Source organism: Carassius carassius, chromosome 12, assembly GCF_963082965.1.
Source record: "Carassius carassius chromosome 12, fCarCar2.1, whole genome shotgun sequence".
In the NCBI taxonomy this organism is placed as follows: domain Eukaryota; kingdom Metazoa; phylum Chordata; class Actinopteri; order Cypriniformes; family Cyprinidae; genus Carassius; species Carassius carassius.
The window spans coordinates 4,599,516-4,619,939 of NC_081766.1; the positions used below are offsets into that span (position 1 = coordinate 4,599,516).

Genomic DNA, 20,424 nt, shown 5'->3' on the forward strand with positions numbered 1-20,424 from the left:
ATCACATGTAAAATGAATCTGAGAAGATTTTAATTTAATTGAACAGTTTTATTAATAAAGACAGCAGATGAAACCCACATATGACACAGAAAAAGCCAAAAACATATATACAAACACACATTTAAAATAAATAAAAATGAAAATGAAAAAAAAAATGTTACTTTAAGTTAAGTATACCAGAAAGTACAACTACTCCTTTTCACGACATGAACAGTTCATTTCGAAGAACCAAGAAAACATTTTCAGCTTTTCAGTCCATTATTAATGTGCGAGGCTTCCGGTGTCATTGGCTGCCAGTTATATATACCTATATTTAAACTCTACAGCTCATGAAGCTGTTTGATATTGCAAACTGGTATTTTGTCCTCATGTTATTGTAATATACTATAACAAACACATTGGATTGTATTGCTAAAAGTTAACAGTTTACTACACTTGAGCCGGAAGTCTTGCACATTCAAAGAAAGTTAAATTGCACAATAAGGTGGATTACATAGGCTACTTCAAAGCATTCACCAAAGCCATATTTAAGCAAATATGTAAAAAACAACAACAACAAAAAAAATTATGAATAACTGAAATATTATATAAACCTTTCACGATAAAATTATATTAAAAAATCAACTATATTTAGTTTATGTTTATAACTGTCAAAGAATCAAGTTCCAGAGCATATATATATATATATATATATATATATATATATATATTTCTGCTATTTGGCTATTAAAGTGACTCATCAATCAAACTCTTGCTCCACTATCATTTCATCAGCTATAACTTGAAAATGTTTCAAGGAGACCATGTGCTGTGGACTCGATAATATCTTGACCCTGTTGAAAAACAACAACAACAACAAAAACCCAGCATATTCTGGTTATGTATGTTTTGAAGCATGGCTGCTGGTTTAAGCTGGTTTAAGATGGTCATTTCCTGGTCCTGAGCAGGAGCTAGTTGCTTTGGACCAGCTCATAACTAGCTAAAGACCAGCTTAAACCAGCTCAAACCAGCAGCCATGCTTTAAAACATATCTAACCAGCATATGCAAAAAAAATTTTCAACAGGGTCGAACCATTATTGAGTCAACAGCACATGGTCTCTTTGAAACATTTCCAATTTAAAGCTGATGAAATGATAGTGAAGAGTTTGATTGATGAGTACCAGTTAAAAAATATTCATGAGTTTGGGATGGGAGTTTACTGTACTTGAAATATGGATGTGCAGTCTAATACTGTTGTTTTGTCTCAGTGTTTTAAACTTTTGTGTAATTTGTTCATTACTTGTTAACATATTTAATTTCCACTGTTGTTAAAGCTTAGCAGGTCTTGAAAAAACAGGTTCATTCAGTGCCCGTGAGCTTCACTATAGGGCACTCCCATCCAGACTCTTGGCAATTCACCCTGGACTCCATTTCCATTTCTTGAACAATAACTGAAAATAGTTTAGGTTACCTACTGCAAATTACTGTACATTAAAAAACATTAATTAAAGCCATATTTACATGGGCGTCAGTTTGGTTTGAAATGTGGTGGGGACAGAGACGCATTCAGAAGTGCATTTTCAGAAGTGCTGGGTACAATGATGCATTTTCTTTTTCTCTTTCGCGCAGGTCATGTTTTGAAAGACGTCCTGTATCTTATTAATGTAAATAAATAAAAATGTATACAAAAATGTGATGTCCGACTCGTTTTATGAAGAAGAAGCCGTACAAAGCATTAGACATATGATATATGACCCACTAATCTGCTTCATATCATCATATAAGTACCATGTTGACAATATGACATGGCCATGACGTGGTTTAATGTACCTAAACAATGATTACCAAATTTCTCTTTCATGTTGCTTTGTTATAACCACTGAAAACGGGGAAAAAAATCTAACCCAAAATCGGGCCTCGCTCTACATTATCCCGCTTATTACATGGCTACCCACCAATAAATCAATAATTTGACACAAAATATTGATTTAAAACAATAGTTTATTGATTTAAACACGATTGTATTGCTTCCGCTAAAGAAAATAGTTCCGTCTCTACGATTAGAATCCTGCCGCGTCCAAAGCAACGCTCTGTTTTTCATGGCAACGGTGTTATTATCAAGAAATAACAGACTTCATTCTACAGTGGAATTCAACCAAGCCATGTAATAATTTGATTTAATTCCCAGTACAATTTACCATATCTACACACAACACAACTTAAGCACTACAAATTTTATCAAGATTGAAAAAGCAAAAATACGTGTAGCACAGATGAACACTATTGACTATCACACCATGATCTGACTGCTCTCAATTCACAACAACATGCATCCATCCAATCTACATAAGGCATTTTGACTAAAACTTGATCCATTGCTCATCATCATCATCATCATCATCACAACTATTCCAGAATTCAGCAATAGATTCAAGCAATAATTAAACAAGATACTGACTACTCAACAATCATCTCCCCCAATACTTGCTGTATGAACGCAAACCGTAACTAGCTAATTAAGTTGGTGGCTAAGAAAGTCTAACGTAACATTAATTGCAAGAGAAGAATTAAAACAGCCAATCCCTTGTGTGCAAATGCACAAGACCTAGCCATAATACCAGCAAATCTTAATAAACATAAGTTATCGCGTCTTACCTTTGTGTCAATGGTCTGCAGACCCATGCTGTGTGTACAAAAACGTCCATTTGTTCTACATGTTATCACTTTGATATGTTATAGTCCATGGCACTAGGATGCAACCTTGTGATATTGTATGAAGGCTAAATGACTTGCTCGTCTATGATACATTCGCCAGAAATTCTGGCCAATCCCAGCAAAGACTAGGTAGCCTCGTTCCCGCTCGTTCACTGTCCATTCCAAACTGTCAACTCATTTGAAAAACATTCTTTAAAAAAAAGAAGCGCGATAGTCATATAGAGAAAATAATAACAGCATTATGTCAAAAAGAAGTGGACAGGACATCAGAGCTTTTTTTAAAGCCAAGCAGACATGCACAGTAAGTGCCGGTATCTTATCGGCTAAATGAATAACCCATTCTGTCACTCTTTTTGACAAACAATGTTATTAGCTAGCTAGCTAGCTAGCAGTTACGCACGTCAGCTGAGCTGCACCTGCCTCAGTGACACGATGACTCCCCCTCCCCCAACCTAGAACGTATCCCAATGTTACAGTTGTTGCAGTTTTAATGAACAGAAAAGCGTGTAGCCAGCGCAGCAGCAGAACGGCTAAATTGAACTCGAGGTTTTCAAAAAAAAAAAAAAAAGTGGTGGGTACAAAATGACTCATGACGAAATCTGGGGGGGACCCGTCATCGACGCCTATGCATATTTAAGCAGATAGACTACTGCTGTTTATTTAAAAATTCTGTTAATAACAACCAAGTTTTATGTTGATAAGGTGTCAAACAAACAAATCATAAATTCACTTGCCTATCACAAGTGAATTTATTTCACAATATTTCTTCTATTCAGCTATTAAAATGACTTATCAACCAAACTTTTGCTTCAGTCCTAATACTATCATTTCACACTCATCGATTATTGCTGCAATTAGGGAATAATCTAAATATAATAATCCTTCCGAATAGTTAATTCCAATAATATAAAAGCTCCCACACAGTCATGTTCATCAGGAAAATAACAATTTGGGTCCCTTCTCAATAACCTTCACCGCAGAATGCTGAGCATATTAAGCCAGAGTTTGTTTAAAAGGTTGTCTCAGGAAATATCTCTAAGAATCAACAAAAGTACAGTTTAAGATATAAAGTAATAAATAAAAAGATACATATGGTAAGAAATAAGATACAATGTCTATCAAAATGCACGAAAAACAGTTTTAACTGTAGGTTAAGTAATAAGTAGTTTTTGCATTTGTGCTTCATTAGATGTTCTGGCTTCCTACTAGTTGAATTGAAATAATAAATATAACATGAGATCATGGGAAGTGAGGTAAATATATCCACCAGCTATTGATAGTAAGAGTGGGATGTCATTTTGAGATCAAGCCTTGTGACAGCTTCCTCATGACAATTAGCGACAGTTTCATTTTAAGTCATCAGTGGGTGGTTTGCACACCTCTGAATAAATTGTACAGTCTATTTCAGAGGTGATTTTGTTATTTGGTTGTTTTCCTGTGCTGTTGGTTGTGTTGAGTAGATTATCTCCAGTTTCCTTTTGTGTCTGGGCTTGAACCTAATGAATATACAAATAGTATATTGAAAATGCATTCTTGAACAATTAAACTAAACAAGTACTAAACTAAACAATTTAATCAAACATTCATGTTTTTACGACAGTATATACAACAAGCATTTTATAAAATCATAGCATGTTCATTTTTTTTATTAATTAATAATAATTATTATTATTTTTTATTGTCGCCCAGTCTGGAAAATCATATATACAATATGGCCATCACTATTGAGGTTCTGCATTTCTTGAGTCTGAAATTTTAAAAAACAGTATAGTGTTTTATCAAGGAGTAATATTTAGTGTGTACATACACTTTTTAAAAACAAAGGCCTCATGAACAAGCTGTGCATGGTGCATTATTAAACATCTGCTGAATTAATCTACAATGAATTTTTCCTAAAGTAAATTTTATTAACTACTGTGTTTTTATAATTTGAAATACTACATTGTGCTACTTTTTGTAAAAAAAAAATAATAATAATATATATCATATATTGTCACATTAGTGCAAAACAGTAATTTGAAGCTTACCTCAGATAATTCTACCTCGACCTTGTCATCCATTGTATAAAGTACCAGCAAAGAACAAATATGCTTCTGTCCTCTCTGTAGTTGTGTGCAAAACATTGACATTTAAACCTGAACCAGTTGTGTTGTGTTGAGGTGAATATGGAAACAAAAAATTAAGCTCTATACTGGAAAAACTAGAATGTTTTGTAGTTAAAGATGTATAGTTGTTAGTTGTTGAATGATGAATAGTTGCTGTATGTCTTACTTTGTCTTATTCTAAAAGCAAAAAAATAAATAAATAAATAAAAAATAAGTTGTTCTTTAAGATCTTTACTAGTTGGTTACGAGATGTTTAACTGATCTGATCAGAGGATATTCGACAAGATCTCTGGTGGGAGAACACCATATTCTTTTAAAGTGTTAATTGGGGCTGAATGACTAATTGAAATCTAATTAAAATCGCGATTTGACTTGATACAATTATTTAATAGCAAAGGCTGTGAATTAAAAAAATATTTGCACAGCATCAGTAGTAAATTCTGCTCGATCTCTGCAAGCGCTGTGAGTTTGAGTCGCTTATATTGTGCATCTGAAAAAGCAATACACTTGCATAACATCTTCTCAAACTTAATGAGAAACATTTATAAAATAATTTAGTCCAACAAAAGAGAACATTTATTAACATGATTTTATTCCACAACATCAGTAGTAGAGTGTTTCCAATAACTTAATTTTCGATCAGTTGCGGCTTTTATCACAGAATGGGGCAGAAAATAAATTACATATTGTAATAAAGACTATGTTGTTTAGCAATGGATTATACATTTACTTTATTCTAATGAAAATAATCAAGGCATTTCGAAGAACACAGATAAACCATGTATTGTGACAGTAGTGTTTTTCTTCATGTTCAATCAGTTGAAGCGTTTTTATGGCTGTGATTGAAATGGCACACTAGCTAAGGATTCATTGAGGTGGAGCCCAAACTACATTCAAGTGATGGCCAAGTGATGTGAAAGACAAAATTGAAAACAATTAATTGTGACTGTAAAGTTTTCAATTTGGGAAAGACATTTAGTTCCCAATTTAAGTGAACGTTAGTTCCCAGGACATCTACAAGTTGGATTAAAATGCTGATAAAAACAAGAAAAGATGTGACATAAAAACACATGATAGTATGACTGAAATGTTAGTACTAAAAAACATGAATTTTTTTTGTGTACCTCCTGATAAAAAATTACTGAAGAGAAAGAAATTACTGTCAATGATTTTTATCATAATACCATATGATGTACGGTTGTAGGTTGCCTGCATATTAACAATTAACCCTAAAGTATTTTGTAAAACAATAGTTCCTTTTCAGGAACTCGAGCTGCGTCGAAACGCTTTTGGGGAACGTCCCTGACGAGACCGACTCTGAATATCGTGTGCAATCAGTCCATCGGAAAGGCGTGACGTCACGGGCGGGGTGACGTAGCGACCAGGAAGCTATAAAAGCACGTGCCGTGCAGCTGGCTTCAGCTTCGAATCTGTCAGCAAGCGCTCTGTGTGTGCATGTCAAAAGTCTGTCCTGTTGGTCCTATTTATTGTTGTCTGTCCCTTAGCCATTAAAAGATCGCTAAAACAGCTCAATTGCCAAAGCAAAAGACCTAACATATGAAGGGCGATTCCAAGCCACGTTATAGATTGTGTGTTCCTCCCTGCCCTCGCTACATTACGAGTGGGGATACACAGTTTGTGCGTGGCTTGCCTGGGATCGAAGCACGCTGAGTCGGCTCTCGAGGGGGCCGACTGCCCGCATTGTGAACGAATGCCAATGCGGACGCTTCTATCCCGCAGGGCTCTCTTCGAGAAGTGAGCCTTCGCAAGCGTTCCTCGCGATGCCGGTTCCGCTTTCGCCGAGGCGAAGCCGCGCCGGCATTCATTGGGTTCGCAGATCGATCTGCTGGAAGGTATGGAGACGGGCACATCCTTATCTCCTACCGTACCCACCAGATCTGCCTGATTCCGAGGTTTGGAAGCCCGAGCTTCGGCTCTTCCCCCCGAGCGTCGGGCTTGACGCTCTGCCTTTCTTTCTCCGAGGAGATTGATACGGAGGGCGTCGGCGAGCTTGTAGTTGCACAAACAAAGTTGCATAAGCACAGTATAAAACAAACAGTGTCATTATACGGGCAGCGTTAGTGAGCAGCTATTTAATCTCTGAGGGGATTAATATTGTTTGTGTGACTAAGCTATTCGCGCGCTGTCGAGGCAACGCGTGTATTACATCATTTTCAGTTTTGATGTGAATTTTTCCATACCCGACCGCGTGTCTGGTTATTTTAACTCCATTTAATAAGCAGGAGTTGGTTCTATCACTTCAATGTGTACTTTATCACAATCTAGACCGTGTTTACTTGTCTGATTGTTTGATTATTTTTAAATTCTGAGGAATATGACTCTGAGAAGTCAATATATCACTATATGTGTACTTTATCACAATCTAGACCGTGTTTACTTGTCTGATTGTTTGATTTCACTAAATTCTGAGGAATTTGGATTGCATTAGATTCTGAGGAATCTAATGACTGTTATCTAACTTCGAGAAGTTCAATATATCACTTCAATGTGTACTGTATCACAATCCAGACCATATTTACTTGTCTGATTGTTTGATTTCATTAAATTCTGAGGAATATAATGACAGTTATTTGACTCATGAAGTTAGATGTACTGGAGGGACTGCTGGGCGGGAGCAGCCCCCTCCGCGTACAAACAGTCACGACTACAGAGGGCAGCCCCTACTGGGGTAGAGCGGTGTCCACCTCATTACACGGTGCCCGTCTCACCTCAGTGCCCTCGGGAGGTGGGTCTGCCAACCCTGCCGGAGTTTCAGGGTGTGGCGGCCTCCAGCGAGCACTACTCAGTTATTTCCGCCCGTGAGCGTAGCGGAGCTGGGATGCTCGCCTCCCCTTCGGGGGCCTCTTACTCCAGAGATCAGTCTCGAGAGACTGATTCCCTTAGTACATTAGCTAGCAGCGTGGAAACTACTGCCAATGTATCTCAATGGGTCCTGCGCACAGTGGAAAGACAATAGTCGGCCTCCTGCAGGCTCTGGTTATGGAACAAAAAGTGAATACCCTTTTTAGGAAGGAGGCCATCGAGGTGGTCCCTCCTCTAGTCAGGTAGTCCGGGTTTTATAGCCGGTATTTCATAGTTCCAAAGAAGGATGGGGAGTTGCGTTCGATCTTAGACTTATGTCATCTAAACCTCTCAGTAATGTCACTGAAGTTCAAAATGCTCACTGTCAAACAGATTGTAGCTCAAATCAGATCTGAGGACTGGTTTGTCACAATAGATCTCAAAGACGCATACTTCCATATCCATCCTTCCACAACACAGGAAGTTTCTGAGGTTCGCTTTCGGGGGCAAAGCTTATCAATATCGAGTACTTCCCTTTGGCCTCGCACTCTCACCCCGCACGTTCACGAAATGTATGGATGCGGCTCTGGTATCCCTCCGTATGCAGGGCATCCGCATTTTAAATTATATCGACGATTGGTTGATCCTAGCTCAATCAGAGCAGATGGCGGCTCGACATCGAGATGTCGTTCTCGCACACATGGGGGAGCTGGGTTTGAGACTAAACGCCAAGAAGAGTGTACTTTCTCCAGTTCAGAGAACCACCTATCTAGGCGTAGTGTGGAATTCGACCACAATGCAGGCACGCTTGTCTCCTGCTCGGATCGAGTCGATCCTCACATCAGTCGAGAGAGTCAAAGAAGGCCAGTCACTCACTGTCAAACAATTCCAGAGATTGTTAGGGCTGATGGCAGCTGCGTCCAACGTGATACCTTTTGGCCTGCTGTACATGAGACCCCTACAGTGGTGGCTCAAGTCCAAGGGCTTTTCCCCGAGGGGAAATCCACTTCGAGTTATCAAGGTCACGCAGCGGTGCCTTCGTGCCTTGGACATGTGGAAGAAACCTTGGTTCTTGAATCAGGGCCCGGTGCTGGGAGTTCCTTGTCGCCGTGTAACGCTAGCGACAGATGCGTCCCTCACCGGTTGGGGTGCAGTCATGAGTGGCCACCCTGCCCGTGGTCTGTGGAGTGGTCGGCATCTGACATGGCACATCAATTGCCTAGAGATACTAGCAGTCTATCGAGCATTGAAATATTTCCTCCCAGACCTGAGAGGTCACCATGTGTTGGTGCGCACCGACAACACATCAGTGGTCTCTTATATCAATCACCAGGGGGGTCTGCGTTCGCGCCCCTTGTACAAGCTGGCACACCAGATCCTTCTGTGGTCCCAGGGCAAACTCCTCTCAATCAGAGCAGTGTTTATTCTTGGGAGATTGAATGTGGTAGCAGACATACTGTCGAGACAGGGGCCGAGGCCCGGGGAATGGATGCTTCACCCCGAGGTGGTGAAGCAGATATGGAGAGTATTTGGCACAGCCCAGGTGGACCTCTTTGCGACTCAGGAGACATCGCAATGTCCCCTCTGGTTCTCTCTAGTTCATCCAGCTCCTCTGGGACTGGCACTATGGTACAGACCTGGCCGAGGCTTCGTCTGTACGCTTTTTCCCCTATCGCTCTGCTCCCGGGAGTTCTGGCGAGAGTACTCCGGGACGGGGCCCGTCTACTACTAGTAGCCCCGTTCTGGCCGGGCCGAGTATGGTTCTCAGATCTAGTCTCGCTCCTCGACGGCTCTCCGTGGGAGATACCAATCAGGACAGACCTACTCTCACAGGCGCAGGGCACGATAATTCACCCTCGCCCGGAGTTGTGGAAGCTGTGGGTGTGGCCCCTGAGGGGGCACAGCTGTTAGCAGCTGGTCTCTCAACCGAGGTTGTTGAGACCCTACTCCAATCCAGAGCTCCCTCTACGAGGAAACTGTACGCCCTGAAGTGGAAGCTCTTCACTTCATGGTGCAGAGACCGCCAGCTTGACCCAGCAGACTACCCAGTTGGTACAGTTCTGGAGTTTTTACAAGCCAGGCTCTCTGCGGGGTTATCCCACTCCACCTTAAAGGTTTACGTGGCGGCCATAGCTGCTTTCCATGTCCCTTTCAATGATCAGTCAGTGGGTAGACACCCGCTAGTTACACGTTTCCTCCGCGGTGCGCTGAGGCTGAGACCTCCAGTATGATCCCGTGTTCCCCACTGGGATTTGGTTGTGGTTTTAGAGGCTCTTTGTAAAGCTCCATTCGAGCCAATACAAGATATCTCAGATAGACATCTGACACTTAAAACTGCCCTGTTACTGGCAATCACCTCACTAAAGAGAGTTGGAGATCTTCAGGCCCTTTCGGTGGCCCCTACTTATTTAGACTTTGCCCCTGGTATGGCCAAAGCATTCTTATACCCTCGAGCGGGTTATGTTCCGAAGGTTCCCTCTGTTACACCACAACCTATCGTACTGCAGGCCTTCTGTCCTCCTCCCTTTCGGGAGCCAGACCAAGAGAAGCTAAACTGTATGTGTCCAGTGCGAGCACTGGACGCATACGTCCACAGAGCTGCCCTGTGGAGAAAATCAGACCAATTGCTTGTTTGCTACGGTCCTTCTAACAAGGGTTCTCCTGCCACCAAGCACACCCTTAGTCGTTGGATAGTCGAGGCTATCAACGTCTCCTATGAGTCCTCTGGTCTTCCCCCTCCTTTGGGGGCCAAGGCTCACTCTACTCGGGGTATGGCGGCCTCCAAGGCCTTCTCAGCAGGTGTGTCCCTCTTGGACATCTGCAACGCTGCGGGGTGGTCCACGCCCTCCACATTTGTCCGATTTTACGATCTTGACATGCGAACCACGCCGGGCTCTTCTGTTCTCTCGTCTTAGCTGTGCTCTTTGACTACACACTAGGCAGGGATTTGGAAGTCTGGCAGCGTGGGCACATCGTTCCCCAAAAGCGTTTCAACGCAGCTCGAGTTCCTGAAAGGAACGTCCCAAGGTTACGTATGTAACCCTAGTTCCTTGAAGAAACGAGACGCTGCGTCGCAGAGCCATACTCCCGGCACCCCCTGCCGGCGCTTGCTTCCCTACTCGAAGCTGAAGCCAGCTGCACGGCACGTGCTTTTATAGCTTCCTGGTCGCTACGTCACCCGCCTGTGACGTCACGCCTTTCCGATGGACTGATTGCACACAATATTCAGAATCGGTCTCGTCAGGGACGTTCCCCAAAAGCGTTTCGACGCAGCGTCTCGTTCCTTCAAGGAACTAGGGTTACATACGTAACCTTGGGACGTTTTCTGTAAAATAAAATTAGTATTGTTATTATCGTCATTAACTTTCTATCAAAGTTTCTTATTTTTTTGTTAATGTATTTTAACAGTAAAGTACTTGATTGATCAAATTGATAAACACAGAGATAATTTTTTCATAGAGAGTGTTTGTGAGGCAACAAAGGCATACCTTTTTTACACTTGCAGTACAGAAAGACTTAAAGACCTATCAAAATGATCATTGACACTGCCACTGAAGCAACTACTAGCCCCAGGAGAGATGAAGAAGTCTGGACATTCTTTGAGTTGTTCTCTGGAAAATGAGACATATATCATTAAGAATTACAGTTGACAGCTCAGGTTTTCTGAGTTCACTAGACTAGATTTGGTAAAGCAAAATGAGATACTTGATCTGAGTGTTAATGTGCATTGTTTGTGTGTGTTTTGTCACATACTTATATTATAGGCACAGAACTGTGTGATGTTTATTCTGTCTTCTTTCCAGCTGACAGGGTTGCTGTGGTTACAGATGATGGATTCCTCCCTGCAGTCCAGAATGAGAGTGTTGATCTGTGATGTCACTTCCTGTGGAGAGCATCTGTTGTTCTGATAGCTAGAGTCAATCTTGAGCTCATGAGTTCTGCATGTGAAGTTCACAGCACAGGAATCACTGCTGGACCGGTTTGAGATCACAGTCAGGACAGGAGCCTCCACAGCATCTGAAACACACATTTGAAAAAAAAAAAAAAAACAGGAATCACAAAATTACATCAGTTGATCAACTGTAAAATATGAAACACTGTGTTTGAAATGGGTCAATAATACATCTTGAAACTGTCATAAGATGACATTTTAATGGGTGTTTACAGAATGTGCATTATAACTGTACATGCATGTCTTACAGTGCACTCAAACTTTATGGTAGACAGTGCTGGGCGGTTTGACCAAAAATCTGTATCATGTTTTTTTATTTATTTATTTATTTTTTATTTACGTTTTATTGTTCCTTGACTGTGCCTTTATATGATTAAAAATGCATGAAACAGTTTCATAACCACTGCTTTTAATCACGACCCAAACAAACATGCTACATATAGTATGAGTAGTTTCTGATGTAAATTAGATCATTTAAAAATTTAAAGCAAAAACAAAATAGTCTGACCATCAATGTAAGAAATTTTGCTACACAAAACATATCTGCATGAATCAGAAACAGGCTGAATGAGAATGCAAATTCACTCTCTGACAGTAGGTGGTGCAAGGAATTTGTCTTGCCAACAGGAGCTTCCAGTGTGTCACGGCCCTTGGCCTGTCTTTGCTTGTTCTCTTGCCCCTCCTCTATTTCAGACTTGATTGCTGTCACCTGAGTATGGTGTTTAAATAGGAGATTTCACTGTTGGATTCGGGGCTCTATTCCTGCTCGGTTCCAGTGGCTAAAAGCTTGAACGCTGCTCGGTTGACCTGTTCAGATCCATGCCTCGCTCGGGACGCCAGCATTCTTCACTGATGCACATTTGAGTTTAAGTTTTTGTCTTTTGTTACACTCAACACTTGCACTCATACAAATCATACATCCATGCATTTGCCTTACACTACTGATATTGACATTCTCACACCCCATATTTGGATTTTGTTGTTTAAACTGTGTTGGATATACAATAAATTTATGTTTTGTACCATTTGTTTGTGGCATGGTCTCCTATCACTTGTTATGGCTCTGAGTTAGTCGTAACACAGTGCAAGGACAAACATTGTGCAGACATAGGAATTGCTACGTAGAGATGAAATATAACACTAAGTGTTATAATAAGAAATACTGAAAATTAAATAATGCAATATAATACAGAGACCAGTTTCCTTGTTTACCGCAAGCTGCGCTGCACTGAGCTTTAAAATACTACATTAATATGCATGTTATGTACACAAGATGAAAAGGAAATACAATTTAAAGCTTTCTAAAGGGAATGAGTTCCCCTCATAGAAACATTCATATAAACCCCCAATTCAGTATAAAGGATTTTCTTCCAATATTTCATGCATCGAGAACAGTGACCTTTCTGCCTGCTACAGAATTTTCTCCTCTTTATATTCATCTTCTGCGTCTCTGGCTTCTGTTAACAGCCATTTACAGTTGGTTTAATTAGGGATTTCCTCAATTCTCAAGGCCGTTGCTATACACCAAAACCTTACTAAACAGATTCACCAACATTTCTTATTCATCTTTTTACATAAAACATGAATTGACAAAATTTTAAATAAAATAATGAGTTGAATGAATGAACAAATACAAAATAAGGTTACAGTCCTCCCTGCTTAAAGAAACGTCCTTGTTTCTCAAAATAATGCTGATTACCTTCAACTCATTCACGTAGCAACAAAAACTAATGTGACAGAACATTGCAAAAGTGCACTTAGGGCAGTATTGCATCAAAATTTGTGCATAATAGTGATATACCAAATTACTCCATGCAACCCTAGAACACATTACACATACTGTATGACACATGCTGTATCACACTCCTACAACACAACAATACTATGGACCTCACAGCAGCATCTTTGAAAGCATAGGACAAACGCATGGTCACACCATGAGCATAGTCTGCAGGGTTGCCTGGTGTAAAGGAAGTAAAAGTAGGACTACAGTTCAGAAGGATATCGGCAGGTAGTTGTGGTTCTCTGCCATGTGCAAGAAAGAAAGAAGAGAACCAAGTGCTAGAATGAACACGGGAGTTATATGTCAGTTCCACTTGAGGCAGATATTTATCCTATTCACCCCCACTTTCATAAATGTACTTGGCGAGTTGGTCTTTCAATGTTCAATTCAGTCTTTTAACCATACCATCACACTGGGCATGGTAGGGTGAGGTATGGGTTTTCTCAATGCCTAATTGACCACACAGATGTTTAATCAAATCTGACTCAAACTGTCTACCTTGATCCGTATGGATTATCTCAGGAACACCATGCTGCTTAATGTAATCCTCAAAAATGCACTGTGTGTCTTTCAGAGGGTACAGATTGACAAAACGGGTAAAATAGTCCATCACAACTAAAACATACAGGTGCATCTCAATAAATTAGAATGTTGTGGAAAAGTTTATTTATTTCAGTTATTCAACTCAAATTGTGAAACACATATATTATTCAAATTTTCCTGGGTCTTAACAAAGTACGCTCAGCAATAAAATGACCACTAAACTCCCCATGAAAACAATCAAGAGCTGTCAGAATGAGTAACTCAGGCAAGACTACTTGGTAAACATGAGGGCTATGAGTAAAACAGGTTAAATAACTTTTTTTCTTATAACAAAAATAACTGAAAACTTAACTTAAACATTAACATTCACAATGAGCAAAAGCTACATTTTCTACAGAAGTTATTAATCTTTGTTAAAAAAACACAAGTCTCAGTTCATGTTAGCTCATAAAAATAATACATTTGCAACTTTAGAGTTTAACCATGTGTCATTAAATATTGGAATACCTAAGATTAATGAATGTTCAAATTAATTTTTCATTGGCAGTTTGTTAACTAATGAAATAACTAATGTTAACTAGGGCAGTGGTTCCCAACCATGTTCCTGGAGGCCCCCCAACACTGCATGTTTTTCATGTCACCTTAATCAAACACACCTGATTCAGATCATCAGTTCATTAGTAGAAAATCCAAGACCTGAATTGGTAGTGTCAGACAAAGGAGAGATGCAAAATGTGCAGTGGTGGGGGGCCTCCAGGAAGGTGGTTGGGAACCACTGAACTAGGGTGACCATATGAGCCATTTTCCCAGGACGCGGCCTTGCCAGGATTTTTATGTTGCCTAAAATATCCAGATTTTGGCTGTTTGTGCTGTGCAGATCGATCATTGTACGATATTCATAAGAGCTATAGAGAGCAGAGCAGACGGCTCTTGTACTTTGGTGTCATACAATGATCGGTGCGCAAGGACGCTTGAAGTTGAATGAACAAACATACACCTGTACATGTATTTGCATTGCTTTGATCGTTCTCTGTAGATCTCACCTTCTCACACGCCACGATTGGTTGATTATGTAACATAACTGCATGTTATTGGTCAAACTACTTTGTATGTTTTAGGCAATATAGAAATCCTGACAAGGACGCGTCCTGGGAAAATGGCTCATATGGTCACCCTATGTTGACTAATTTTAAAGACAGTAGACTAAGTTGTGTTTTGTGTTAATACTGTCAAAACACACAAGGTTTATGTATAGCCTCAGTTGGCTATGTCTAAAATGAAAGTAAACAACTGAAATTAACTGATGCATGTCTGTATATTAGACACATGCAGGTCTTAAAGGGACAGTAGACTACATGCTGTAGAGTGTAATTAAAGGGATAGTTCACCCTAAAATATCATTTCTGCCATTGTTTATTCACTCACATGTTGTCCCAAACCTACAGTATATAATTTTTTTTTCTTGTGCTGCACACACACACACAAAAGATTTTGAAGAAGCTGATAACCAAACAGTTGATGGTCCACATTAACTTTGATAGTAGAGGGGAAAATACTCTGGAAGTCACTGTGAACCAGCAACAGTTTGGTTTTCCACCTTCATCAAAATAGTGTTTATGTTTAGCAGAAGATGAAAACTCATTCAGGTATATATATATATATATAAAAAAAAAAACAATAACCTATTTTAATTTTTGGGTGAATTATTCTTTTAATTTTAATGAAAAAAAAAACACAAAGACAAAAATCACTCAATACTCTTGACTGAAAAACTTTAAAACTGTTTCTTTAATAGGATCAATGAATATTGTGTTTTATCTTTATTTGTTCATTAAATTTTTTAATGCTCCTGCTAAATACTAAATACTATTGTACCTGAAAATAAAACTGTTTATTCTTATTTGTGTATTTTGTGTATTTGTAATGTGTATCTTTATTCTTTTTATTATTATTATTATTATTATTTTAAATAACAAAGATAAAATAATGACAAAGATATTTATCTACTCCCACTTTGGCCTAAATATCTGCCATACTCTTTCATATTTAGTTACCTTAATGTAGCAAGCTTTGTCTTTTTTATAGGGTATTAGTATTAACATCAATGACTCGTGACTTTACTTGGACTTGCGCCTTTTGACTCGAGAAGACTTGCTACTTCCCATGAAAACCTGGGGGGGGGGGGGGGATGTTCACACGACCGCGCTGCTCTCAGTGTATCTGCATCTGTGAAAAAAATGTGCACCGCCTGTATGCATGCAGAGAGCACGCGCGCTCAGTGTTGGGAGTAACGGCGTTTAAGTATAACGCCGTTACTAACGGAGTTTAATTTTCAGTAACGGAGTAATCTAATTAATTACTTTTCCCATCGTTGCAACGCCGTCATCTCTACTGAGAATGTAAAGTGTCGCGTTACTACAATTTGATTGAATAAAGCTCGAAGTGTCATGCTTTGGCTAGTGGCTACACATCAGCTGCCTGACACCGTTGCATATCCGATGATGATTGGCTGGGTGGGCGGTGCCCTGCTCACGCTGTCTCACTGCACGCTCTGACAACCACTAAACATAAGAGCATCAGCGATAATCACGTTCTCGAACTGGAAGTACCAGAAATTAAAGGCGACAATGTTTCTGTAACATGCACGGTATGCCCAGGAAAAAAGACTTTATTCGCATGTGAAACTAACTTCACAACAGACGCGAATTCGCCTCATGGGGGCTTCTGCCAGTTGAGTTCACGCAGCATTTTCAACCACCATTTTTATTCAGATAATTTTCTAAATATTACTGTTATCTTGTCATGAAATGTAATTTTAAAAGTATTTCATGCGAGAACGTAGTTGTTTTAAACTCAAATATCTGATTTTTTGAGGTTGTTGTCTTTGCGTATTTGCATTGACATAACATTGAAATCACTCGCGCCAGACGCTCTATTCGTGTCTGGTGTGAACGCACCATAAGAGTTGGATGGTGTTCTGTTTATTGTGCAGTAACTTTAGGCCTAATATACAGTTACAGAGATTTGCACTAATGGCCAGGTTTCCCTGTTTCTTTTTACCCAAGTTTAAATTTGTTTGTCTTAATTTTGTACTTGAATTTTATTTTCAAAATTTATTTTTTATTTGTTTTTATTTCTATGCATATCATATGGCAGGCTGCAATCTATTGAGTTCAAATAAATACAACATTTTCTAAAATACTTATAGTGTTTTTATTCTTCAATCAGTTAATATAAACATCTTATATATTAAAGATGTTATAGGACGTAATACTGACACCCTGATGAAGGCATATAGCCGCAACGCGTAGATGTAACGTTACCTCTCACCAAGAGTTTTAACGTTTAATGCCAGTGATGCAATAAAGGCTTTTTAACTTTTCACTATACAATTCGAGTGCCTTGGAGTTCTAGTTCTTGATACAAAAGATAATTTCATTTGGCTATAAAAATTACGAGGTAGTTGACAAAAAACGAGTTGCAATTTGCAAAACATGCAGGTCGAAGATTACAGACGGAGCTGCCACAACGTCAAACTTTGTTCAACACCTGAAGTTGCACAAGGAAAGGTAAGTTTTGAACGAATGCTAAGCACCTTATCGGATGTACCATACTGTATCAACGAGACAGTAAATGCATATCTCCCTTGCTGGTTCATGCTAACGAAAAAAAGGGATTTTTGAGGTACATGAGTGTAGCACACTCAGATGGAAAACCTCGCCAACATCATGTCAACGTCGGTTTTAAAGTACCATTTCCACCTTGCTGCTAGACGGATAAACACAAATGTATATCTCAGTCTCTCCAACACATGAGACAAAAACAGGTCATTGTTCTAGTGCAATATGCTGTTGAAATACAAGCATTTTTTGTGAAAATTTAAATTTTCAGTTTTTTACTGTATTTGATTAATGTCACTGGATAAAAAGAGGTTTAAATGAATACAAATCTTACAGACATACATGATTTGTATAAATTTTATTTCTGTGGTAAGAGGACTTGAAATGACTCGAAACTAAAATGGTAGGACTTTGGACTCGACTTGAGAATTGTTGGCTTTGACTTTTGACTCGACTCGGGACTTGCCTCATCTTTGACTCGACTTGACTCGGGACTCGAGGGCAAAGACTTGAGACTTACTTGTGACTTGCATAACAATGACTTTGTCCCACCTCTGCAAACAATCATGATAAAATCATGATATTTCTATAAAAAATATTGCCATATCTCCCACACAATAAAAAAATACACCCTAACCACCCCCCAACCATAAACCAACCAAAGCCCCCCAGACCCATAGCCCACCCCCCAGTTCGCAATTGTGCCCTCGTAACGCCATTTCGCCCCTGCCCCTCCAGAGGTCTGTGCACGCCACTGGGTGGAGCAAGAGAGAGACTTTTTTTTTCTTGTCATAGCATAACTATATGGCTTTAAACCGCGCATGTGCAAGAGAGAGAGCCTGTGGAATCACCAATAATCAAAGAATATATACTTTTCTTTCGAACTGGAAGTACCAGAAATTAAAGGCGACAATGTTTCTGTAACATGCACGGTATGCCCAGGAAAAAAGACTTTATTCGCATGTGAAACTAACTTCACAACAGACGCGAATTCGCTTCATGGGGGCTTCTGCCAGTTGAGTTCACGCAGCATTTTCAACCACCATTTTTATTCAGATAATTTTCTAAATATTACTGTTATCTTGTCATGAAATGTAATTTTAAAAGTATTTCATGCGAGAAGGTAGTTGTTTTAAACTCAAATATCTGATTTTTTTGAGGTTGTTGTCTTTGCGTATTTGCATTGACATAACATTGAAATCACTCGCGCCAGACGCTCTTTCCGTGTCTGGTGTGAACGCACCATAAGAGTTGGATGGTGTTCTGTTTATTGTGCAGTAACTTTAGGCCTAATATACAGTTACAGAGATTTGCACTAATGGCCAGGTTTCCCTGTTTCTTTTTACCCAAGTTTAAATTTGTTTGTCTTAATTCTGTACTTGAATTTTATTTTCAAAATTTATTTTTTATATGTTTTTATTTCTATGCATATCATATGGCAGGCTGCAATCTATTGAGTTCAAATAAATACAACATTTTCTAAAATACTTATAGTGTTTTTATTCTTCAATCAGTTAATATAAACATCTTATATATTAAAGATGTTATACGACGTAATACTGACACCCTGATGAAGGCATATAGCCGCAACGCGTAGATGTAACGTTACCTCTCACCAAAAGAGTTTTAACGTTTAAAGCCAGTGATGCAATAAAGGCTTTTTAACTTTTCACTATACAATTCGAGTGCCTTGGAGTTCTAGTTCTTGATACCAAAGATAGTTTCATTTGGCTATAAAAATTACGAGGTAGTTGACAAAAAACGAGTTGCAATTTGCAAAACATGCAGGTCGAAGATTACAGACGGAGCTGCCACAACGTCAAACTTTGTTCAACACCTGAAGTTGCACAAGGAAAGGTAAGTTTTGAACGAATGCTAAGCACCTTATCGGATGTACCATACTGTATCAACGAGACCGTAAATGCATATCTCCCTTGCTGGTTCATGCTAACGAAAAATAGGGATTTTTGAGGTACATGAGTGTAGCACACTCAGATGGAAAACCTCGCCAACATCATGTCAACGTCGGTTTTAAAGTACCATTTCCACCTTGCTGCTAGACGGATAAACACAAATGTATATCTCAGTCTCTCCAACACATGAGACAAAAACAGGCCATTGTTCTAGTGCAATATGCTGTTGAAATACAAGCATTTTTTGTGAAAATTTAAATTTTCAGTTTTTTACTGTATTTCATTAATGTCATTGGATAAAAAGAGGTTTAAATGAATACAAATCTTACAGACATACATGATTTGTATAAATTTTATTTCTGTGGTAAGAGGACTTGAAATGACTCGAAACTAAAATGGTAGGACTTTGGACTCGACTTGAGAATTGTTGGCTTTGACTTTTGACTCGACTCGGGACTTACCTCATCTTTGACTCGACTTGACTCGGGACTCGAGGGCAAAGACTTGAGACTTACTTGTGACTTGCATAACAATGACTTTGTCCCACCTCTGCAAACAATCATGATAAAATCATGATATTTCTATAAAAAAATATTGCCATATCTCCCACACAATAAAAAAATACACCCTAACCACCCCCCAACCATAAACCAACCAAAGCCCCCCAGACCCATAGCCCACCCCCCAGTTCGCAATTGTGCCCTCGTAACGCCATTTCGCCCCTGCCCCTCCAGAGGTCTGTGCACGCCACTGGGTGGAGCAAGAGAGAGACTTTTTTTTCTTGTCATAGCATAACTATATGGCTTTAAACCGCGCATGTGCATGAGAGAGAGCCTGTGGAATCACCAATAATCAAAGAATATATACTTTCAAACATACTGATAAACTAAAATTAAATATAAAAAAACTGTATTTAAAACAGTTAGTTCATATATGGTCAGACGCAACTGTCATATCCAAGGGGGGGGGGGTCTGAGGGCAGGTTATTATCGTTCATGTCATTTTTCATAT

The 20,424-nt window shown here is 39.4% G+C and overlaps 1 protein-coding gene across 1 annotated transcript in view; it reads right to left on the minus strand.

Moving 5' to 3' along the window:
* Positions 1 to 4,062: 4,062 nt before the first annotated feature.
* The window catches only part of LOC132154558 (CD48 antigen-like), a 36,019-nt gene continuing 19,657 nt past the window's right edge, over positions 4,063 to 20,424 (minus strand). The window contains exons 3-5 of the mRNA XM_059563172.1: positions 11,356 to 11,619; positions 11,091 to 11,213; positions 4,063 to 4,191 (exon numbers count right to left, since the gene is read on the minus strand). Coding sequence (XP_059419155.1) covers positions 11,119 to 11,213; positions 11,356 to 11,619 — 359 coding nt within the window. The 3' untranslated portion in view covers positions 4,063 to 4,191; positions 11,091 to 11,118. The remainder of the gene's footprint in view (positions 4,192 to 11,090; positions 11,214 to 11,355; positions 11,620 to 20,424) is intronic.